At 39.5% G+C, this 23,483-nt stretch overlaps 1 protein-coding gene across 2 annotated transcripts in view; it reads right to left on the reverse strand.

Annotated features, from left to right (window-relative positions):
- Window positions 1-830: 830 nt before the first annotated feature.
- Window positions 831-23,483, reverse strand: part of kirrel1b (kirre like nephrin family adhesion molecule 1b) — a 100,254-nt gene continuing 77,601 nt past the window's right edge. Inside the window, exons 8-15 of one of the 2 annotated variants that reach the window (XM_028020803.1) lie at window positions 22,308-22,435; window positions 21,562-21,688; window positions 16,694-16,794; window positions 12,020-12,236; window positions 10,525-10,632; window positions 8,449-8,576; window positions 6,381-6,491; window positions 831-5,463 (exon numbers count right to left, since the gene is read on the reverse strand). In XM_028020803.1, coding sequence (XP_027876604.1) covers window positions 4,849-5,463; window positions 6,381-6,491; window positions 8,449-8,576; window positions 10,525-10,632; window positions 12,020-12,236; window positions 16,694-16,794; window positions 21,562-21,688; window positions 22,308-22,435 — 1,535 coding nt within the window. In that variant the 3' untranslated portion in view covers window positions 831-4,848. The remainder of the gene's footprint in view (window positions 5,464-6,380; window positions 6,492-8,448; window positions 8,577-10,524; window positions 10,633-12,019; window positions 12,237-16,693; window positions 16,795-21,561; window positions 21,689-22,307; window positions 22,436-23,483) is intronic. The other variant, XM_028020804.1, reaches the window with a different exon arrangement.

Raw genomic sequence — 23,483 nt, forward strand, 5'->3', positions numbered from 1 at the left:
TAAAAATTACACCTAGGAGGAAAATCTTCATTTTCTTTATCCTTGTAGTCAGGAATGGTCTCCTTCATACCCGCAGGAGTGACTGGCCAAAATATGAAATTATCAGTCAAACCATAATTTCTTCTCTCCACTGGTCCAAACATGTTTCTAATGACTTGGGTTGCATACTGCCCACACACACACCTACACACACACACACACACACACACACACGCACACACACATGCATCTTTAAAGTTGGACATCAAAAACACGTGTGTCTGTCTGAATCTATCCACACATAAAGACACAGAGTCAGAATAAACACAAACTGCTGCTGCATTTGCATGTCTGCTCAGTTGATGGGTTTTTTGGCACTCATTGAAAGGTTCACACAGTAAAACTGGATGTCAAGACTGCAGACAGTCTGGGCCGGCCCAGCTCAGCCCAGCCCAGCCCAGCATGGGTCTGGCCCGGTCCTAGTCTGGGTTGGCCTACTTGAGACCAACTTCAGGCTATTTCTAGCATGACTGACAAGTTCTTTAGGCCACAGATGTTCAACACCCAACTTTTTTTTTTTAATGAGTTGATTAATTAAATCAGAACCAACAAAGAATGTGTTTTATAATGTGAAAGACACTTTGGACGGGTCCATTCTTCAACTGGTGATGTACCACAAAGTAAATACAAAACTTACACTTATTTGGTTAAAATAAAAATAAATCAGAAAAACAAAGTGAATATCATGAAGTCATGAATGTTTATATATTCTATAAAACAGACACCAGAAATAGAAGCAATGATGGAAATCTGGAAGAAAGCAACAAGAGAAAGGTTTGCGATTATTCATGTGATTTCATTCTCTGTTTTGACTTTGACATTTGGAAGCTGGCAGATGGCTTTTAATTTGACACATGGCAGCAAGTTTGAAAGAAACCATCAGGACACACTGCACAGAGAAAAACACATGGAGGATAGAAAAGAAAGACAGAAAAACAACCTAATGAGGTAAATGTGTCCATATTTCCTTCAAATTCAGCTACGGTTTGATGCTGTTTTCATGTATTAAGACGCACCAGTAGTTATTTTTCCACTACTGTACCCAAGCATCGGCCGTGTGTGTTTAACATTTTATATGAACTGTAATGTCAACAGACCGTCACCACAGGTAATACCCAAGTACCTGCATGAATTGGCTATGCGTGCAACAGCCTCAGCACCTTCTCTGTCAAATTCACTCATCCTTCCGCAAGGTTGTAACAAGATTGCAAGTCAGATGCAAAATACTGCTCAGCTACAACTCTGTAAAAAGGCTGTAAATAGATTACGGTGTGCAGTTCCACGGCGGTGATAACAGTTTGAAATTTAAAACGCAGCTCCACCTGGTGTTCTACCCCAGCTGAAATGGTTTACATCGTGACCTTGGAGCTACGAGGTTGCCTCTGAGATACAAGCCGGCGTGGCTGTGGTTTTCTTTCTCTGCCTTTATAGAAAACAAGAGCTATAAACACATTTTTATAGCCCCTCTGCAGACAATTACCATAATATACCATGAAGGGTTGATGGGGCGACTGATAAATATAAACAGTCAATGATTACTTCTGGAGTGGCTGATAGCCTCTGCAGCCAGGGGTCTTATTTAATGCACAATCATTTTTAACTGCTCCAAAATGTAGAATACAGATACAAGTGAGTGACTCCTTATTGCTTTCTGCCCCTTTTAAATTGACCTGCTCAGTGAAGCATGCAGGATGGGAACTTTTGGAAAGGTATTAAATGAAATATAGAATCTATTCTTGATGGGTGCAATAGAAAGGTTTATTGTCTTCATGTTCGTCCAGAAAAAAAGCGAACTTAATGTGGTGGAAGCTTATAACATGGGGATCGTGATTATTGACACACTTTTCTTGTATTCCGCCAAACAAATTCTTGTCACCATAAAATATGACGTTTTGAGTTGGTATGATGATGAAGAGAGCAGTTTAGTCGAATCTCATTAAGCGCCCAGTGCAAACATAAATAACTTCAATCCACTGGGAGTGGGGGGGGGGGTTTGGCAAGAAAAAAAAAATCTATCTGTTTTTTCATTTACTTAGTATACAAAAAGCTTAAATGCTCTAATATTAAACCTGAGGGGTTTAATAGCTGATATTAGAAAGTATAATAAGAAATGCCTTGACCCGTTCGAGACGACACCAACACCTCACTGAGGTGTAAGAAAATTGCAATCCAGAGACTTTTGCTAAGAAATCGGGGTCATGCGAAAAACTTAATTCAAGTACATTTAAGCAGAGAAAAATAATCTCACACTGAGAAATAAGAATTTATTTTTAAATCATTGTTACTCCACTTTTCAGCTTTTTCCTGAAAAATAAAACTGCATATTTTTTTATGGTGTCTGGGATTATTGAAGTATTTATCCATAACCTTTTTCTTTATTGCCTCAGATATAATTGACATCACATGTAAACACTTCTCAAAATTGGACTAGACCAAACAACGCTGCATTAGCATCCAAGATTTTCTTGTCAACATGAACTATAACGGTAGGGGAGGTAATAGAAAAAAAATCTCCACAATAAAGGAAACCTAACTGGCATTTTGTTGTTTTGGAGGCATGCAGGAAAACATGTTTCTGTTTCTGTCCTACCATCACAAATGTCAAAATGCAGAGTTTGCTAAATGCTAAAGACTAATGCTTTGGACATTTTGGCAACCAGCTCGCAGTGGGTTTCATGTGAAAGGAATAACAAATGTGCAGAAAATTTCCTCCCACTGTAATGTTCACTGTCTAAATTTTAAAGTGCATCACATTTTGAATTCTTTGAAATTCCAGGATATTCTGAATAAATATCTGATTGGCTTTGTCAGAAAAATGGAAAAGAGGTCATCATTGGGTCTTTTAGCAGAATAATGATTAAAAGAACATGGCCAAATGATCAGAAATGTCTCACCAAGTAGAGCAAAGGGAATCCAGATGATTCTGTCAATAAATGATTTCTTAGTGCTGGATATTTTTCTCTCATGTAATATATGTACTCAAATTAATAAATGGATTTTTAAAATATTTTCAAACTGAGATTATGCCACAACAATTAAAATATGCCTTTATAATGAGGCTTTTTACATATCTTTACAAGGGGTTCTTTTAACTGTAGAGGGCGCTATATGTTTAAACAGAACAGCTGTCTCACAGTTAACAGCTTAACAACATCATTGAGCACAACTTAGAGGAGGGAGAGGAACTTGCATGATTTAGCCCCTCAGATTTTCAAGTTTTGAGTACCAAGTTCTGCTTTGAAGGCCAGATCTGCACACCAAAACCTGACATAACACGATGAAAAATCTTAGACATAAGACACCAGCAGAGTTTCTGTTGCAGAGAAAGAAATCAGCATACTTACAAATAGTACAAAGTACCATATGAGCTAGATAGAACCCTCTCTACCTCACTTTGATATGTTAGACTACATTTAAACCTTCTCGCTGCTTCTCAAGTTACCAGGGCTGCTCCAATCGAGCAGCTGCTCGCTCCACGCCCGTCGCTTTGAATGTCGTCACCAGCTTTAGAAAAAAGGCAGTCCAGTCAGAAGACAGGAAGTCAAAGAAAGAGTTTCACGCCAAACAAATATATCCATAGCAGGCATCAGCTGGATACTTGTTATTTCGAGGTGAAGCTCTTCAAGTTTTCTACGTTAAGCCTACAACATTAAAAACCGTTTCATTTTAAAGGAACTCGGACCGTTTCCGACCGTAACGCCGCGTTACACGTTAAAAAGTGTCACCCAAAATGCTGAACCTTTGGTCCACAACTCCTTATAAAAATATTATAAAATGTTTCTGAATGCCGTTGTTTTTTTTTTGTTTTTTTTTTTCATATGCTTCAGTATAAATATGGAAAAAAGATCTATTCTACTGTGCAAGTGAGAGGAACATTTTTGTTTTTTTAACACTTGAAGATAGGGGAGGTATCTTTTTGCACAATTTGCAGAAATGTATAGAATGAAAAGGTGCTCCCACCACACCTTGTTTCACAAACACTATCTATAGCATTGACTTTAGGTGAAATATTAGGTATAGAAATGGATGATGATGACAGAAACACAATATGAGCGGGAGAAGGAGCAAAGAGACGCTTGCTACTGCTCCGTTTGTCTTGTACAATATCCTGTCACCCGGAGCACCTCATTGTCCACGCTTTGAAAAAGAAAAGACACCATTTAATTATTTTTTGTGTGTTGGCACATAGGAACTGGCAATCTGATCACTTCAGACGAACTGTCCCACTCAAATCAAGGTAGATCTTGTAAAAAAAAAAAAAAAGCCATGAAGTAAGTTTTAATGCAAAGTGGCAGCTATATTTATAGTCCAAGCTGACTCTTTGATGCATTTATTTGAAAGAAATGTGGTTGTATGTCTGGATTTGTGTTCAGCAATGTAAGTCAGAAAATGCAAAAAGTCTGGCTTGCTGAGAGGTTTGCTGTTTATATCTTTATACAAGAAATATAACTTTAAAATGGCCCAAATTTCACATTATTTACAGAGACAGGAGGGTGTGAAGGGAGGTGGTCCAAGTTGGCAAAGTGCTCTTCTTGTTCTTTTCATCTCCTGATTGTGAATCTCGCTTTTGTTTTCGTTGATGGGTAACCACAACAGACAGGAGGCCGGCGTGAATCAGGGTGAAGATCACTCTGCATGTATTGCTTCTTTCCTAAATGTTGGGGAGTCATATTGTTGTTAAAAATAAAAAGGTTTTCCATGCGCTGATTGCAATGGAAAACGGATTGTTGAAGATCCACGCACAGAACGGGAGGATTTACACAGGATGTGATGCCAAAAGCAAATCCAGGAAAGCGCGTCGGCTTTTCCTCACACGTGAGTCTGCATTCTCTGCGTGTGTCTGTGGGAATAGTCAGACGGTGGGGACGAGTATGAGAAGCGAGTGGAGCTACCGTACTTTGCCAAACCTGTTTCAGGACTTTGCTGTCCCGTTCCCGGGCCCGACCCGGTCCCCTGTCCCGTCGGATACATCTCATAGGCCGGCCCTTCCTCTATGGTAGGAGCGAAGCCCATGCGGTAGCTAGGATACTGGGAGGGATATCCATAGCTGTCGTATGGCAGTTGGGTTGAGCTGTCCAGCAGGCCACAGTCTCCTCCGGGGTAATCTCCGGGTGAAGGGAGAGCAGGATTTGGAGGAGCTTCCTGCCTCTGTGCCGCCCTAGAGAAGGTGTTGAATTGGGCGTAGGTAGCGTGGGACATCCTGGAGGGCGGGCGAGGGTCGTAGCAGCCTGCCCTGGAGCCTGGCACCGCGCTGGGAGGAACTGCACCGCTGACCGCTGCTGAAGGTCCTCCGGATGTGGCGCCGCCTGGCCCGGTGTTTGGGTTTGGAGGGCGAAACTCTCCCTGGTAGTGGACGACACGGGACTGGGGACGCGCCTCGTCGTGGGTGGTGGCTCGGACGTTGTAGTAGCCATTAGTTGGATCCTGTGGTGAGATATATCAGTCGTAAGAAACAGAAAAGTTTCAGACATCTGGGAAAAGCAATTCTAATCAGTTTGTTGGTGACGGCATGATGATTTTATGGTATAAAGCCCTTTAAACTGCCTTGTTGTGCCATAAAAATAAATTTTATTTGACTTTCTCTATACATTTATGATGTTCCTCTCCTTCAGTACGTCTGATTCCAGTTGATGACTGATTAACAGGCTTTTGTTGAACAGCAATCAAATGAATCAAGAAAAAATGAGTATGTTTGTTTGAATGTTTTAATGAAGCAATGGAACCATTTTTAATGTTTTTATATAATTTTAGAGAAGTAACTGTTTGTAGAATGTCATACAGACACAAAACTCAATGACCCTCACTCTCTAGATACATTTTTATGCCATAATTTTTGTTTTGTCTTTTTCTGGACAATATTCTGGTCCACAGATGTTCAGATAGTCACAAATACTGCTTCTGCATAGACCACAATGGGAAAGCTTATATAAAATTTCCAAGAAACTAAATATGTATTCATGTTAAGCTCAGCTTAGAATATTAAAGGAAAAGCAATGATGTACTAGACTGCAGAATCATTTTTGGCTTTAAATATTTAAGGCCTATTTTGAGAAAAACCTTTCTATGAAACAAAGACTGTTAAGATAAGGGGATTTTGTTTCCCAGCACAGTTTAAAAAGTCATGATAAATAAAAGTTTTGTTGTTGCAAACAGGAACCTTTCGACCGGTTTTGAAAATGCTGTGCTGCAGGAAAAACAAGACCTTACAGGAACTGGGAGATGAACTTGACCACAAAGCTCATGCAACATGCAGGAAATGATGCCAAAGATGCTGCAGATAATTGTTTTCCTGAAAACCTCTGGAGTCAGCACATGAAAACCCCTTCGCTGACTCATCTCACCTTGAGCTCGTACTCCTCCCGCGTGTCGCTCTCGCTCCTGATCTCCTGCTTCAGGTCCATGTCGTCTTTGAATGGCTGAGTGGAGGGAGAGAGGGAAACAGAGGGCAAAAACTAAACCATCAAACAACGAAACACACACACGGAAAGAGGGAGGGTGAAGAAAGGAAAGGAAGAGGACGACAGGGAGGGAAGAGGAAAACAGAGTTTCAGCTTTTTCATCCCAAGAGAGTGAAAGACGAGAAACGGTTAGAGTTGTGGGGAGAATAAACGCTTCTGGGCTGCGGTTTGAAACCTTCTCAAAGGGGCGCCGCCGATTAGATTCTCCGGTTCATCCACAGATTTTCTAAAAGGAGCACAATGTTAAAGTGAGTGTGTATTTTTGATTGAATGGGTGTATGTTTGTCTTTTATGTCTTCATGGGAGCTTTAGTGGGCATGACAGCATATATGATGATGATTATATGAAACAGTAACAGAAGTATATCTAGTGAAGCATTAAATTTCACAAGTACCTCATTAGTATGCAAATATGAATTTCATATTTGAGAATTTTCACATTTTATCACATTGCAGCGCTCCCCCATCTACTTCTGGTTCAGGATTCACAAATTAACTAATATGAGGAGTTTTCTGAGCAACAAAACTCCACATTTTTTGTGGAAAAATTTGTCTCTTCGTGGACTTTTTAGGACAGAATATCTAAAATATTCAAAAGAACATGCAGCTTTGGAAGCTGAAAAACTTCAGCACAATGCGACTTGACACGGCATCGGCTCGCATTGTAAAGCTGCCAATCCTGGTGCAGCATTCATTTTCCTTGCTACTGATTGGCTGACTTCCCTAGAGTGGAGATAAAGAAGATTGTACAGGATATCTTCTGCTGTAGTGCTAACACAGTTTCCACTGTCAACATTAGTACATATTAAGGTATATTAGGTGTTAGGGTTAAGGGTTAGGCAGTTTAAAACATTTTTAGAAGGTGGATGTGGTCTGTAACTACTGCAAATATCAGAATCTACTGTGCATTTAAAATATTTTATTGAAGTTACTGGAAAGTATTGTGTGCATTTGTGTATTTTATTACCTCTGCCTTGATACCACTAAATAAATCGTTATTTTTGGAAGGTTTGTTAGAGAACATTAGTGAACAAACAGCATCATGAAGACTGAGGAGTTCAACAGACAGGCCAGGGAGATCATTGTGGAAAAGGACAAGGAAAGTATCAGTCAAAGAGGCAGCTGAGAGGCCTATGGAGACTCTGGAGGAGCAGCAAAGATCCACAACTCAGGTGGGAGAATCTGTTGACAGAACAAGACTCTTTAGTCAACACTCTTCAAAATCTGGTCTTCACGGAAGTGGCAAGAAGAAAGCCACTGTTAAAGCCTACAGTCACAACCGGTGACGGAGGTTCACCTTCCACCTGGCCCACAACTCTAACTATCCAGCTGGAGAATGGCCTAGTCAAAGTCCAGATAAAAATTCAGTTGAAACTCTGTCTTGAAAAGTGCTTTTTCGTTCCTTTTCCAGGCAGCTTTTGAAAAAATGGACCAAAAGTTTCATCTGTATATGTGAAATGCTGGTAAAGATGTTTTCAACAAAGACTTGCTGGAAAATGTGGAACTGCAAAGAGGTTATATAAAATGCATGCCACATTTTCAGATTTTTATTGTTACAAAACGTGAAGCCATGGATTTTCCTTCCACTTCCCGATTATGCTGTGCCTTGTATTTGTAAAATCTCCCAAAAATACATTAAAGTTTGTTGTTTTATTGCATGTAAATTAGTGTGAATATTTTCACAAGATGTTGACTAGATGCAATTTTTATTCTTTTTTTTGAAAGGGGGTTGTGATTTTTCAACAGAATACTTATCTTTGTGTGACATTTAAGATTATTTCTGCTTTCAGTTTTTCCTTGGTGTGTGTGCATGTGCGTGCGGGCGTGTGTGTGTGTGTGTGAGCCCCTCCTGCCATGTCGCCCTGATTGTCTGTGTATTTGTACATTTAAGGCCAATGACCCGTATGTCTCCTCTCCGCCGCCCCCGGTGACTCAGATGGGAGTCTACTTACGGAGTACATGGCCTTGACCATTCTGGTTGCTGTAGAGACGTTGGCTGCCTCCTCCTCCAGGCTGTGGGTCTCTTTGTTGACTGTTTCTACCTTGATGTCTGGTTTACCGAGTGTGACACCTCGGCGACCTGGGAAAAAATGTTTCACAATATGGTGTAATGTAAAAGTTTCAGAAGTATTAAAACCCAAAACTGAATCATATTTATTCTGGAAGATTTCTGTTAAAATGCATCAAAATTCTTAACTATGAAAAATATTTACTTAGACACAACAGTTAAAGCTGCAGTATGTAACTTTTATATATAAAAAATTTTACATATTTGTAATCAGACTTAGGAGGAGGGTCTTAGTGCTGTCAGTGATCCTCCATGTGGCGCTGTTTAACCTTCACCACTGCTCTCTGCTACGCTGCAGCATCTTCCCGAGACTGTTGTGAATGCTAAAGCTAGTTAGCATGCCCATTTATAATAGCGGATAAATGGTTTTCCTGTAACAGTATTTTGTTTCTCCACCATTAGCACATTGAGCAGTGAGTACATCAAGTTGATTGACAGCACTAACCCCCCCTTCCTGGCTCTGATTGGTTGTTTTTGGTCAGAGCGGTGCATTTTTTCAGACGCCAATAGCAGTCCATGGAGGAAGTGGAGGAGATAATGTTTTCACAGATTATCTGTCTCATGTTACACTGTCAGAATAAAACTGTTACACTGACAGTTTTAACAGATATGTAAAAAACATATAAAAGTTACATACTACAGCTTTAAATACATGGATATGACATGGTTTGTTTATGGAAATGGAAGTAGATTTGGGTGCAGTTGGTAGAGCTGTTGCCTTGCAGCATGAAGGTACTGGATTCGATTCCCGGCCCGGGGTCTTTCTGCATGGAGTTTGCATGTTCTCCCTGTACATGGTGGGTTCTCTCCGGGTTCTCCGGCTTCCTCCCACAGTCCAAAAACATGACTGTCAGGTAAATTGGCCTCTCTAAATTCTCCCTAGGTGTGAGTGTGTGTGTGCATGGTTGTTTGTCCTGTCTGTCTCTGTGTTGCCCTGCGACAGACTGGCGACCTGTCCAGGGTGACCCCGCCTCTCGCCTGAAACGTAGCTGGAGATAGACACCAGCACCTCCCGACCCCATCAGGGACAAGGCTGTTGTCCTTGATGCTGAGGCTGAAATTAAATATTTCTTTTCAGAATTATATGTTTTCTTTGCTAATTACAAACTAAGCATCACATTTTGTTTAAAAAAAATCTTCATGACTTTAATATTGTTTCGTTATTCTGAAGAACTGCACTTTACAAGTCTACACAAGTGAACGCTCAGTGTTTGCCAACATGAGCAACTCCCTTCCACTGCCAGAAACCTTAAAAGAAAAGATTCCCATCTGTGAAGTCTCGAGCTCCATCGCAGACAACAAACAGGAGACTGTTTATCTGCAGAGACGACAATGTTTGTTTGAGTTTCTCTTTCTGAACAAAATCTCTTCTGTAGCCGTGTTTATCAGCTCTGAACCAGAGCATGTACTTTTATCCCCTGAAAATCCCTCTGGGGACTCTGCCAGTCACCTTCAGCGTCTTTTCCTGTTTCTTCATTTCCGGTGAAGCAGCTCGAAATTAAACATCTGAAAGCCACAACAGGGCTTTTAGATCTCTGGTTTGACGAAGCGTGGTGTGTGTTCATAATTACTAATTGGATTGCCGCTGGCTATAGAAATAACACATATAGAAATTCATGATTTAAATGCCATTCACCTTTAAAAGCTTTTGTTTCAGAGCTCTTATTTATGTCGCTACTTTATCCTGCGTGTGCAAGTGGCAAGAGAATATCAAGCAAGTCAATGTCAGCAAAAGGAAATGAAAACATAAAGTGGGCGATTTAAGGCCGATTGCCATATAACATGAATATTCATTAATCTCATTTGAATAAAATGCTGTGCGGATGGCATATGTCATTAACTTCATGTAACATAAAAATGACAGAGCAGGGGTTGTTGATGAAAGAAAGACTGACAGGCAGAGTAAGTGTGAGCATGTCCATAAACAAACATTAAAAAAAAAACACAATTTTCAACTCACTGCCTTTGCGTTGGCGGTAGAAGAAGAAGGCGAGTGCCAGCAGAATCATAAGCAGCAGAATGGAGGAGCCCACTGTACTAGCGGCGATAATTCCCACTGGAACAATATCTGAAACGAACACAAGCAGAAGAAGGGTCGGGGGTTGAGGGACAGCTGCGGCTTCGCTGCTGCACAAAAACTTAACGAGGACGCTGCTCAGTTTTAAGGGAAAATCCTTTTTGTGTCCTCGCTCAAAGCCGAATCTCTGAGGGCTGGTTATGTTGATAAGGCGCGCTCGTCAGACAAGGGGATGAAAACGCTTTCAGTGGACGTCTGTAAAGAATAAATCCAAAACTCTGTCGCTCTCTGAGATGTTTTGGTAGATTTTCTAAAGCCTGTGGAAAGCAGTGGCGCAGAGAATAAGAGCAGGATCAGACTGACAGAGCATGGAGAAACCATTTTCTCTAATATAATGTAAGATCTGAGATTTCATAACACAACAGCCACCAAGAAAAGACGAGGAACATGCAGCGGTCCTTCTGAGTCACACAACTTCATCTGTTTTAAGGGGAACTGGTTAAAATTAAAGTTTTTATTCTTCGCTTTATCACAACAGTTTTGACTCAGTCTTAATCTTTGATAAAAAGAAAAAAGTCAACTAATCTCTGAGTCCCACACAGTAGATGGAACATTCTAATATTCTATCAACGTTTTCTATCTAACATTTATAGAATATTAGCGTGTACTACTTAAACTAGAAATGACATTTTTTGTGCAAACATGATAAAATACTATGAACAATTAGATTTGCAATACCAGTATATGTTTCTTCTCTTCTTTAATTGACTGACATTGTCTAAAGTAGCAACAAACTGAAACTAAATACTAACTAGAGCAATTATTTCAACTAAATGTGACTCTATCCTGTACTTCCTGAGCTGCAAAATGCTGCCTAATATAAAATATTTTAAATATACAATATATATTTTACGTCCAAGTCTTTTGTCTTTTTTGATGCCACCACATGTAACCTCAGTTATTGCAACCAGGTGTGCACACATCTCCAAATTGTGCAAAGGGTTTATAGTGGACATTTAAATGCCTACAAACAAAATCAAACATCAACCTCAGGATTCAGAGCCCTCTTATGATAATGTCAAACTTACCAGTGAAAAACAGATTGATTTTTGAGTGCATGCTAATGATAAACTCATAAAAATACTGAAGAAGTATTGTTTTCTCTCTTACAGTAAGAGAAAGTGGCAGAGGTAAAATTCTGCAGATTGCTAGAAATCATTCTGGTGCAAATATGAAACACAAAACCAAATTTCACAAGTACTAAGCATGCAGTACTAAAGTAGTAACCAATACAGGGAAATAATTTTTATTTTTTAATTCTGCGATACAGTGACATTCAGTGAATCCTGGACATCCTGAAGATTGAAAACAGGTTTTAATTCTGTATGCTGAGGATCTAACTGTTTATGTAAGCAAGCACTGTTTGGATCCAACATACCTTTCTCCTCCAGGGTAATGATCATGGTTCCAGGTCCAAATGAGTTCCAGGCGGTGCAGTTGTACGGGGAGTGAAAGTCAGACTCCATGACGTTGTTGATGGTCAGGGTGGAGAGGACGGCGCCGCCTTGGGCCTGCGGTTTGCTCTGCTCCACCGTGTACCTCTCCATCAGAGTGCCTTTTTCCTTCTCCCAAACATTCTCCTTCCACGCCCAAACCTGTGGAAAACAAAACCAAACCGATTTCAGATTGGGACACAAAAACATCTAGTTTGAACACAGCTCCTTCGAAGAAGATCAATAATGCTAATTTCACTTCACCCCAGAATTGATAACTACAAAAAAAAATCACATCTAGAAAGACATAGTCAAGAACAAAGATTTAAAAACTGATTGCTTGGTATTGATAAAGGTTAATTACACCTGCATTTGTCATGTTGCAACTTCCTGAACTGGAAAGGGAATGAATTCCTCATGAAGGAATCAGAACGCAGATAACACGGTGTAGCAGGTGTACATGGGTGTTAAAATCTCAAGCAGGTTTTGCCACTTAAAATGTGCCAAGGAGGAATTTCCAGCATATTAAATATGGAGCACTACAACATCAAATATGTATCCAGCCATACTTTAGGCTTATGTTCCTTTTAAATGGTGTTGGAAAAAAATAAAAAGATGACTCACTGAGTTACAAATCCAAAATCCCGCCAATATTTCGTTTATTTCATGACAGTTTTATCTAATGCGTCCTTTTGTCTGTCTGTACTGTCGACTCCTCTAAATCTCTCTTTCTAACAATAATTATGTTGCATCGCTTCTGTCTGTCTGTGTTTTTTTTGCTGTTTCTGAGTCTGTCATTGCCTCATTGCACACGTGCACAAGCACGCACACAGCACCGCACTCCATATTTTATGAGTCCCCGTGTCTCTGCATTAAGCCTGGACTATAATGTCGTATCGCATTATACGCTCCGGGCTCGCTGGCAGTGCAGCAGGGGGCTGAATCGCTCTAAAAGCTCTGATTTCTGTCACGTCGGAGCTGCACAATTGGATAATTGACGCTGAAAGGTACAAAATTTTACTCTCCCTCAATCCTTCTTCCTCTTATTTCAATTTATTGCTCCCCCACAGCCCTCTTCACTCATTCTAGATGTCAAACTGAAATAATGGATTTATTTTTTTCCTTTTGTTCCTTCTTTTTGTTACTGCTATAGATTGCTCTATTTTTCCCCTCAAAGGTTTCAATAACATATTACGCTGCCAGGATCTTATAAAACATTCAGTTCAGAATAAATTGTAGTTTTATCAAGCATTTCTTCCAGTGATTTCCAGGAAGAGGTAGAAATGAAAAAACAAAACAAAACAAAAACTAGCTTAATCCAATTTTATTCTGAAAAATTGAAGAGAAAATTAAATTACAAATTTCCAAGAAGGCAATGTGAGAGGCACTCCTTTCAATCATACAGGAGTACAAAGACACACTTTGTGTAATACATCAAAATTAAACAATGGATACTTAGGTAATGTTGCTTGAAGTTTGGGGGATTTCCAACTAAAGTCACACCTGAGCTACTTTCAGGACGTTACTGTATATTTTTGGGGATTTTAAGTTATAGAAAAACAAGTTTTCTTAACAAATGAAAGTCAAAAGTGTGGCTTGTATTTGTATTCAACTCATTTACCTAGATACCACAAAATAAATCCTGAACAACTTGTTGCTTTGAGATGTTGCTTCTTAGGGAAAGTAAATACTTCTCCTGTGTGTAATTTGATCTCAGTATAAATCCTTCCCCTCCCTGAAGGCCTCAGAGGTTTGTTTGAGAAGATTAGTGAGCAAATTTGGAAAACTTTAGGCTGTATAAACAGTTTTTCAAGGAGTTTTCTTTCCTTTTACCCTCACAAAACTTCTACTGGAAGCATTCACATTAATTATTGGAAGTAGGGATAGAATATTTGACGCATTGCTAACCAGTTAGAAGAACACAACACATCTATTCATCTATTCATCATTTGTCTATACCTTTTAATCCATGCAGCCTCGTCCGACATACTGAGTTGAGAAAAATGTGACAGCCTGGATCACAATTACGGTAATCTATTTTTTATGAGTAATCTGCAACAACAAGTTGATTTTGCAGTCAGAGGATAATATAAAGAAGAATGCATTTGCCTTATTAAGTCTAACTATTTCACATGTCTCAAGTTAAAATTCAATTTATCAGCTCCACATTGTACAAAACTCAGCAAACAGACTTTTATTGAAAACTAAGCGTGAAGAAATCCTAATTCCAGGGGTATATCTTTTTGCAACACTTTCCATTAATATTTAAAAATGTTTTCAAAATACCACTTTGAACTTTTGACTTTCTGGCATCAACCTCTTATGTATCTGACCTTTTGGTGACCCAGTCTTCAGCAGGAAGACTGTAGTCCTCAGGCAGAGAGCTGTAAATATTTCCAGCCAAAAACGAGAGCTGACGGAGAATCAAAGTTCCTAAAGGCTGAAGGGATCCGGCCGAGGCTGTCAGGTCAGCAGAGTCACTGATATCTTTCAGAGCTCGTTTTCAAACACGGACCACATTTAAATTTCAGCTTCCTGCATTCAAGTGGACCTCAGAACATAAACTATTTCATAGTGTAACGCTGTATTGGTCATTCTTCTTTTATTGAGGTTTGATAAATGATGCCATGATGTATCTGATATCTACAACGTTTAAGTTTTGCAACCTCACTTATTGTGTTTTGTTTATAATGCTGTGGGGGCAAATTTACAAAGCTATCTGCTTAGCAGGATCTCTGCAGTCCAGAATTTGCAACGACATCTAATTTTCAATCAGCACACAAAGGAAGATCTGCTCCAAAAATGGCTAAACCAAGCAAATATCGCCTCTCTGTGATAATACGGTTTGCCGAGGTAGACAAAGTCTGGCAGCAGCAGAACAAATTACATTGGATTCTTTAAGACGCTGTTTGTCACATGCAGACAGGGGAGAAAAACTGAGATGTTGCATACACAAAAACACAAAGCAGAGACAGAAGATATGGTAAACTTGATATGCTCTTTTATATTTGATATTTTAGCAAATAATTTTGTTGGCGAGTCAAATCTTGTTGAGATGTGGAAGTATAAAGCTATCGTCCTGCGACTGAAACCAAAGGCTTGGATGGATCATTTTGCTGTTTTTCACAATTTTGTTCATAACTTAGCGACAAAACATCTGGAAATGACTGTTAGAAAATATTTTCCATGATCTCCATGATCACTTCTGCATCTGTGATGTTTAGGGCCACTGAAGAGAGGACAATGGCAAACTGACACCAAAAACAGATGGAAATTTAGCTGCAGTAGCTCTGGTTGGCCTGTCTGAGTCTACAATCTGCTTTGGAGTTCTAGTGCGGAAGTGAACCATGTGCAGAGGGTGCAGAAAATGGAGCAAAGTGCAGAGCTTTGGTCATTTCTTCTCCTGTTTCTCTGGTCACTGAAGTTGCAGACACTAGATTGGTCCAAACATCTAGAGAAAAACAGCGGCACGTTCTTCAGATGTGTCAGGTAGAAAACAGTTTTTTAATGAAGTTGCTTATATTCCTCCGGCACATTTTTCAAGGTTACCTGTTTTTTCATTTTTGACATATCATAAGAAAAGTCCACCTGAATGAAAGTTTTTTTTTAAAGTATGAAAAGCTATGAATATTCTGAAGTTATTACAATAAAGGTGGACATTGAAATGTGGGTCGAAGGGATGGAGCTCTTGCTATGCAAACATCAAACTGGAAAAATTTACTTTTTACAACTGCTATACACAGTGCAATTCATATCTAGGGGTGAATATCATCAAAATGTACATTTCTAAACAGAATCTACAGTATTTAATGGCTATAAATTCCATTTTGCAAAAGTTCAAAGCTAGATTATGGAAATGACACACTTCTGCTTCCAGTTGGCAAAGGATGTGGACCAAACAGCTATTTCGTAATGACCACTCACATTTGCCACCTGGTGCCCTTTAGTGCTTACTGCAGCTACTCTGTTTTCCATTAATTAAATTACTTTAGCCTCCCTTAATGCTGCAGCGGCACTTACTGAGGCGTTACGGCTTAAAAAGCGTTCCAAATGACCAACTACATCTGTAGAGGTCATTACTTTCAGCATTGGGCTACTGGCAAAGAAAGGGAAGAAAGATTTGTGGGAAATTGGTTATCATTTATTGCAGAGCTGCAAATTAGATGTCAAGATTTTTTTTTTTTAATGTTAAAACGATTTTCTCCACTTGATAATTTTTGGTAATAGGACTGAAAGCTCTCATCCAATCTCACTTAAAAATGAAACATTTTGGAAGCTGTATCTGAATTGTTATAATCTTCTCTGCTGCGTTGGCTTCAGTTTGATCTGAACAGCAGGATGTGCGTCTCCTCTTTGACTTCAAACACACACCTCGGCAGCTGTTTTCATGAGTTCCACCTTCCTCTATAGAGGAGAAACAGCTCGTTCTCACATATTAGTGACACTCTTGGAGAACAATGCCGCCTCCGTCTTGTCTTTTACACCTAGTGACACAAGGTAAAGCGAGAGAGTGTTTTCCAGGAGCTGGGAGCTTTGATCAGGATTCCCTGTGAGGGAGATGCAATCACAAGAGGTCAAGCAACTCTAGAGAAGATTACAGCTCCAGAGGATGGACTTACAATCTTATCAGGTGGGGGGGTGCTGGCGATGTAACACTTGATCCCTCCTTTTTCACCTCTGACAGCGTACTGAACTGGATCACTGGAGATGATGGGGGGGCCTGGGAGAGACACGACAAGGCAGAAAAGGGGATTACTCATACACACCTGAGATGCTCTGAGGTAAAATCACATTCAAAAGCATAATGGAGAAGGAGAGAGTAGCATGTTAGAGTCAAAATCTGATGTGTGTGGGCAGCCGCCGCACACCTGTCACTGCTGCAGAGAGCGGCAGTCACGGCATGCTCTCTTGAGACTGATTGCTCGACTTCAGGCTGACATTTTTTCTAGATTCCCACAGGATGGGATTAAATTTTACTGTTAATCACGTGATTTTGATGGAGTAGGATAAAAAGTTAACGGGAGCAGACGGGAACAGGAATGATACAATAGACAAAATTGCCATGACAGGTGCCGCCATTTCTTAGTTTTCTTAACTTAGCCTGTGCTTAAAAGAACTACATGACCCAGAAGCCCACAGTGCAATGGAGGATCAAAAATCAAACCCATATGCTACAATACACGAATGATTAAGCTGATAACCCTTCCAGTCTTTTCTCGGCTTCTGGAGAGGTCAGGTGGACTGGTGCCAGATGCCAAGACGCTGCTAGCAACAAAAAGTTCTGAGCAAAGTTTCAGTTTTGTTGGGAAATGTTCAATCCAGAAAACGTAGATACACTTTTGTTCCAACATAGATATGATTCTGAGCTTATTATGGAAGAAAATGCTGGATATTGCATGGATGCGATGATTCTGAAAGCTCGCTGTTACTAGTTGAAGATTAAAGTAAACTCATTTTACAGTAGTATGATCTGATAAAATTTAGTGCCTAAAGGCTAAACGAAGAAAAACAACCAGAGCGAGACAAGAGTAGGAACCATTTTACCGTGAGTGGGATGGGACAGAAATTTTGTTTTTTACTCTTTCCCAGGATTGGGATTGAACAAATATTTTTTCTGTGAGAGTATGATGGGACCACCCTCTACTCTACCATATTAGCTTGGTGTTGCATACAAAACAGTTCGATGTGAACACTGTTTTCCATCAAGCAGTTTACTGTGTGACACAGACTACGCGTACATGGTGTCCGGTGGACATCTGCACTGAGTCCCGGGTCATTAACTCATATTCCTTACCAAATTCCCTTTAGTCTCCATATCCATCTCTGTTGTTACTCATCTCCACTAACCTCAGTTCTCATTCCCCCCCTTTCTTCATCCCAACCTCCATCCTCTCTTAAACATACCACCCTCAGATTGTTGTCCCTCATTGATACTGACATTATTCACCTTGCCTTATTCCTACCTCTCTCATCTTTAACTTTATCCTGCATCTCTACGCTTCCACCAATAATCCTTCATACATCACCCAGATCTCCCCTGTACATATCTTCCTCATCCCTATCTCCTTTACCTCATATTTCTTAACATTTTCCATAGGTAGAAATCTAGGACTTCCTTATTTTGCTCAGGAAATGGATTTCTTGAGACAGAATCCCCATTTGTATCTCAATCTCAGTAGCTTTCAGCAGAAAGACTCCAGATGATTCCATCAAAATGTACCAACTTTTGTCTTCTACGACGTCTTCAACTCTCTTCAGTAAATCCTTCAAAGTGACACTGTTCTGGTTTGGCCCTTGCTATTGAATTATTCAGTCGGCTAACAAGCAAGGACATATGAAAAAGAGCCACTTGTGCCAGTGGTTATTTTTCAGAAAATGCATCTCATCAGTTTGTCAGAGCTGAATCTACCCTTAAAGTTGTAACATCTGCTGGGAAACAGATCTGATATGCTGACCTGTAAGACTTTTACCTCCAATGTTTTGGATCAAATAAGTGTAGCAGATTTTGATAAACAGTTTTTTTTTTCTTTTTGCACATTCGAGCTGCCTCTGGCCTTTCACATCTCTTAAATTTGGTAAATGGTGCTAACATAACAGTCAACATCGTGTCAGAGGACCCCCTGCATTCGAAGTGTCAGAGCATTTTTAATTGAATGTGAAGGGAACATTTACAGAACATTTACAGCAGCAAGTTGTCAAAAAACCTGTTCAGACATTTTTCTTTTCTCCAAAATCTGGGACATAAATTCAGAATCCTTTAAATCTGATTATTCCATAAAAATGTCTATTATTTCAAAAGCAACTTATGAAACTCCAGCAGAGGAAAGATTTTATAATTTGTTGGTTTTACCGACACTTTGAGCAAACATAAATCTGCTTACAGCAGCGCTGTCGCTCTCTGTCAACCTGAATAAAAGAGTGTGAATGCAGTGACTGTGACACAGTGTCCTGTTCTGTGATGAGACAAGACTAAATAAAAGTTACAAGGATGCGACTCGGCTGCTGGACGGAGGGGCATAATTAAAGCATGATATGATCCAATCAAGCTTGATACAAAACAGTAAAGCAGCTGTGAAACCAGCGGGGGAAATCCAAAGCTGAGATATAAATCCGAAGCTAAGCTCATGAGTATCTATGGCAGGGCAGTGTTTAACCAAGTGTCAACTGCAGTCTTGACCCAGCAAAAGCTGTCGGAAACGGTTAGCTGTGCCGGGCCGGCTGATGTTATATGCAGTGACTTCCCTCTGCTAAAATATGAATAACTCCTTAGAGGATGCAGCCGGGTTTGTGTGATCACTAAAAGCAAGTGGATATTGTGATGTTTTTGTTGATATTAAAAGGGACCTTCTGTGCAAATTTAATATTTTGCATATTTTTGTACTTCCATTTGGATCTCAACTGCCTCCAGTGCTTGAAAAGGCCATCCAGATGTTTTTTTGGCAAGAAGTTTTTGGTATTCCATATGTAACGTCACAAATCAGCCGGCATTGCCCATCACCTAGCAACCCCAGCAGAACTGCAGGGCATTTAGTCAGCTGGCTTTACTGCCGTACAATGGCTGCTGGAAAAGACAAATGTTTTGCTGTTGACAAACTACTTGCTGCATTCTTGTTTGTGCAGGAGGCTCTACCTCTGCTTTTAAAATATGTACAGTTGTATAATTGCACATCTGTTAGCAGCCATTTTCACGTACGAGTGAAAACGTTGGGGTGTGGGGCGTGGCTAGCAGCAGCTTATGTGGGTTTAAAATGACAGGAAGTTCTTGAAGAGCTCATTCTGAAAAGAGCTCAAAACATGTAATACATTTAATCATGTATTCAATCCTCTGAGTTTTGTTGGAATTAAAACTGCATTTTTTTGTAAGGGTATCTCCACTAGCTTTGCACATCTCAAGAATTTTGCTCATTCTTCTTTGAAAAATAATTCAAACTCAAGATTGGGTGGTGAATATCTCAGAATGACAGTGCTCAATTCTTGTCATACTAACTTTAAATTTTTTTCTTTTAAATTTAGAAAACCATGTCATCTATCTTCCACTTCAAAGTTATACAATACGTTGTGGTAGCTTATAGCATAAGATTTATTTCTTGTTTGACATTTCTTCACTTTACAACCACAAAGTTGAACCTGTATGAATATTTTTAAGGAACTGAAATTTTAGATGTTATAGTCACTGGCACACATCTGAAATAAAGTCAGATCTGGAAACCCTCCTGCATCATTTAAAAAAAACATAATTTGTTGTCCTTTTGGCACCTCTCTTTGCCCCACAGCCTCACTCGTTCCACAGCTGCGTGCTCACAGAATTGACAGACGTATTATACTGGATAGCCTTCCTGCCCTTCCTGCCCCCTTGATTATCCCTGGGAAGGAAGGGAGTGGAATTTGAACTGAAAGCCTCCAGGTCTGCAGCCAAGCTGCTCTGCCACCCAAACGTCTGTTTGACCTGTATTGAATGTAAGAGCTAGAAACTCATCGCCATCACTTTTATTATCTTTGGGTGTTTTCACAACTGGTAGAATAGGTTCTATTGGGAACCAAAACTTTGTTACATTTTCAGATCGTGAGGTTTCACTGTCAAACAAACCAAATCATTTGAGCAACCAGTTCAGTATCTTGCCTGTGGGGGCGCTGCACCAAGAACTACTAAAGGAAACTACACAAAAACCTCCTAACAAATGTTAATATTTACAGTCTTTCTTATCTTCGCTCTTGGGCTTAAAGCCAAACAGTCCCAAAGAAAATGAAGTAAAATACTGGATTGCTGCTTCATGTCACACTTGCTGTACATATATTTACATATACATATCTGCATTTTTTAAATCTTGCAAGGACTGCTCTTAAGTTGCTTCTATATTAACAGCATTTTATATTTTTACAATTTATAGCATTTTATATTTTATCTTTTATTTTATCTACAACTACTACTCAGTGGTAGGTGTTATTGTGTCTTATCTCTATGCTGTAACTGCGAAGTAATTTCCCTGCTGGGATGAATAAAGTACTTCTATTCTATTCTATTCTATGTCAAGTAGCATTGCACCTTGGTACTTAGCTTCTCAAGCTGCATTTTCTTTCAAGTACTGTACATATGCTGTCAAATAATTTGAGGTTATGCTCCACAAAAAAAAATCTGTGACCAGATAAGTCCATGATTACTGAACCGTGAAGGAGGTTTAACCTGAATTAAACCTCCTAATTCAGGTTAGGAGAATTATGTATCAAAAATGTTTTGGAAAAGCTCTTAAACATTTTAAAGTTGACCAAATGTGAACTAAACAACACAGGCATGGGAAAAAAAAATATATTGAGAATAACATAACACCAAACAAAGATCATGGAGGTCTAAGTGGTTTAATTACTCATCTTTCCAACTTGGCACATATTCAAAATTGAGCTCCATGTGGGAAGATCTGTTTTACATCCTCCATGTTTCTGCTAATATCAGCATGACTATAAATAGCAGCGTGTGCGGATATGAACTGACCGTTGACAGTAAGCGTAACCTCGATCTCTCCCACTCCGATGCGCGGCACGATGGCCTTGCAGACATACTGGCCTGCATCGGCCTGGCTCACTGACTTCAAATGCAGCTGGTTGTTGTTGCTGAGAACCTGGAAATACAGGCAAGTATAAATAAAGAACAGGACAGCTGGTTGTGATGTAAAGATATTCAGGAAGGGAACAATAAAGAGAAGGAGTATGGAAGGAGGAGGATCTATGTTTAATTCATAAAACATGTTGATTCACTCAGCAGGCACCATTAGGTTTTCTTCCCCAAGCCTTTTCTTAAATGGTTGGGGCATGAATTAAAGATTTAGAAGTCTCAGAACTAATAGTAAATCCTTTACGTGAGCAAACACTTCAGAAATCTGCCTTCTTAATGCGCAGTGAAGCCAAATTCTTCAGTACCTTCCACAATTATTGGAACTCCTGGTGGGGATGTGAAATAGATTTCCTCTACGGAGACTTGGTGGCCCTAAGATGCCTCTCTTAGCTGTAAGTCTGAAACAACAAGCTTTGGAGATTTTTTTCTACCTCCCTTACCATTTTCGTTGTTTTAATTATTGCTCTGACTGTAGGTTTTGGTAAGTTTAGGCAGGTAGTTATTTTCTCCCATTTGGAAATTGTGGGGGGACATAAATAATATAAATGATATAATATAATAATATAAATGTATAAAATTCTGTTGATGTGCACTTATTGGGACATTTTTCCATGCTGTGCTCTTACCATACTGGAGCCCTTTTTAGTCCAAGTGAGGGTAAGAGGAGGGTTTCCAGACCACTTGCAGTTCAAAGTAACATCTGAGTACACATCCACTGTTACTGGTCTGGGCTCCACCACCAGAATTGGACCAACTAAAAAAAAAAAAAAAAACCAACATAAATGACAAAAAAACATTAAATTCTCAAAAACAAAGCAAGCTTAATGATCATCCACTGACTATAAACTCTTAACAATAAAGAAAATTAAATACTACTTCTTTATTTTGAAAGGATACACAGTGGTCATGAAGCTAAATACTTTCAAAATTTAAATTATTATATAAAATTGAGGCTTTTAGGGATGCATTTTAAGTGTTCTTTCTTCAGGAGTGTAAAGATCACACAGCAACTTAGTAAAATTTTCAGCTGAATGCAAAGACAAACCATAGACAACCCTTTTGTCTGATGAAAGGGTTTATCATCAGATGAAACAAAGACTGAACTACTTGAGAACAATGACAAAAACTATGGATAAGGAGGAAGGCTAAAGTACAGTAGCCTCAATTTGATTAACGACCAAAACTGCAACATTTGTTACATTTCCAGCACACTGCACTGTGTCAAATGGAAACTGTAGTGGTGCTGCACCAATAACTCCTGAAGAAAATGACACAAAAAACTCTGAAGTAGACACTGAGCGCAACTTCCTTTTTTGTAAAATAGAAACAAAAGTGAAGTGGTGTCAGATTTTAGCGATTGTAGAATTTCTCTTTCATTATTAGCAAAAGACCACAATCTATTTCTCCCACTAGCACGAGGCTCTCATGTTTGTTTTGGTTATATTTACCCAGAATGCCCTGCACTAAAGTTCACTTCCTGCTTTTGGAGCAGTTTCTGGTCCACTTGCATCCACAGACCCATTCAAACTGCACCAGAGTTCAGTTTAACCGAAACCAACAGTTAGATTTTTAGGTGGACCAGAGTTTGCTTATTTGGTTCAATTGAGTTCAATTGTGCATTCACACCTCCACAAAACGAACCAAACTTTCTAGACAAACAAGGTGGAGTTCAACTAAAGCAACTAAACAGGCTGCTGTGAGTCAGCCCTAAATCTACATCTACATGGTTGAATCTTGGACAAGCCCGAAGTGTTCCTACATTAAAATCACCTCAGATACACACCAAAGCTATAATTAGAATT

The sequence above is a fragment of the Xiphophorus couchianus genome, chromosome 6 (genome assembly GCF_001444195.1).
Source record: "Xiphophorus couchianus chromosome 6, X_couchianus-1.0, whole genome shotgun sequence".
Taxonomy (NCBI): Eukaryota; Metazoa; Chordata; class Actinopteri; order Cyprinodontiformes; family Poeciliidae; genus Xiphophorus; species Xiphophorus couchianus.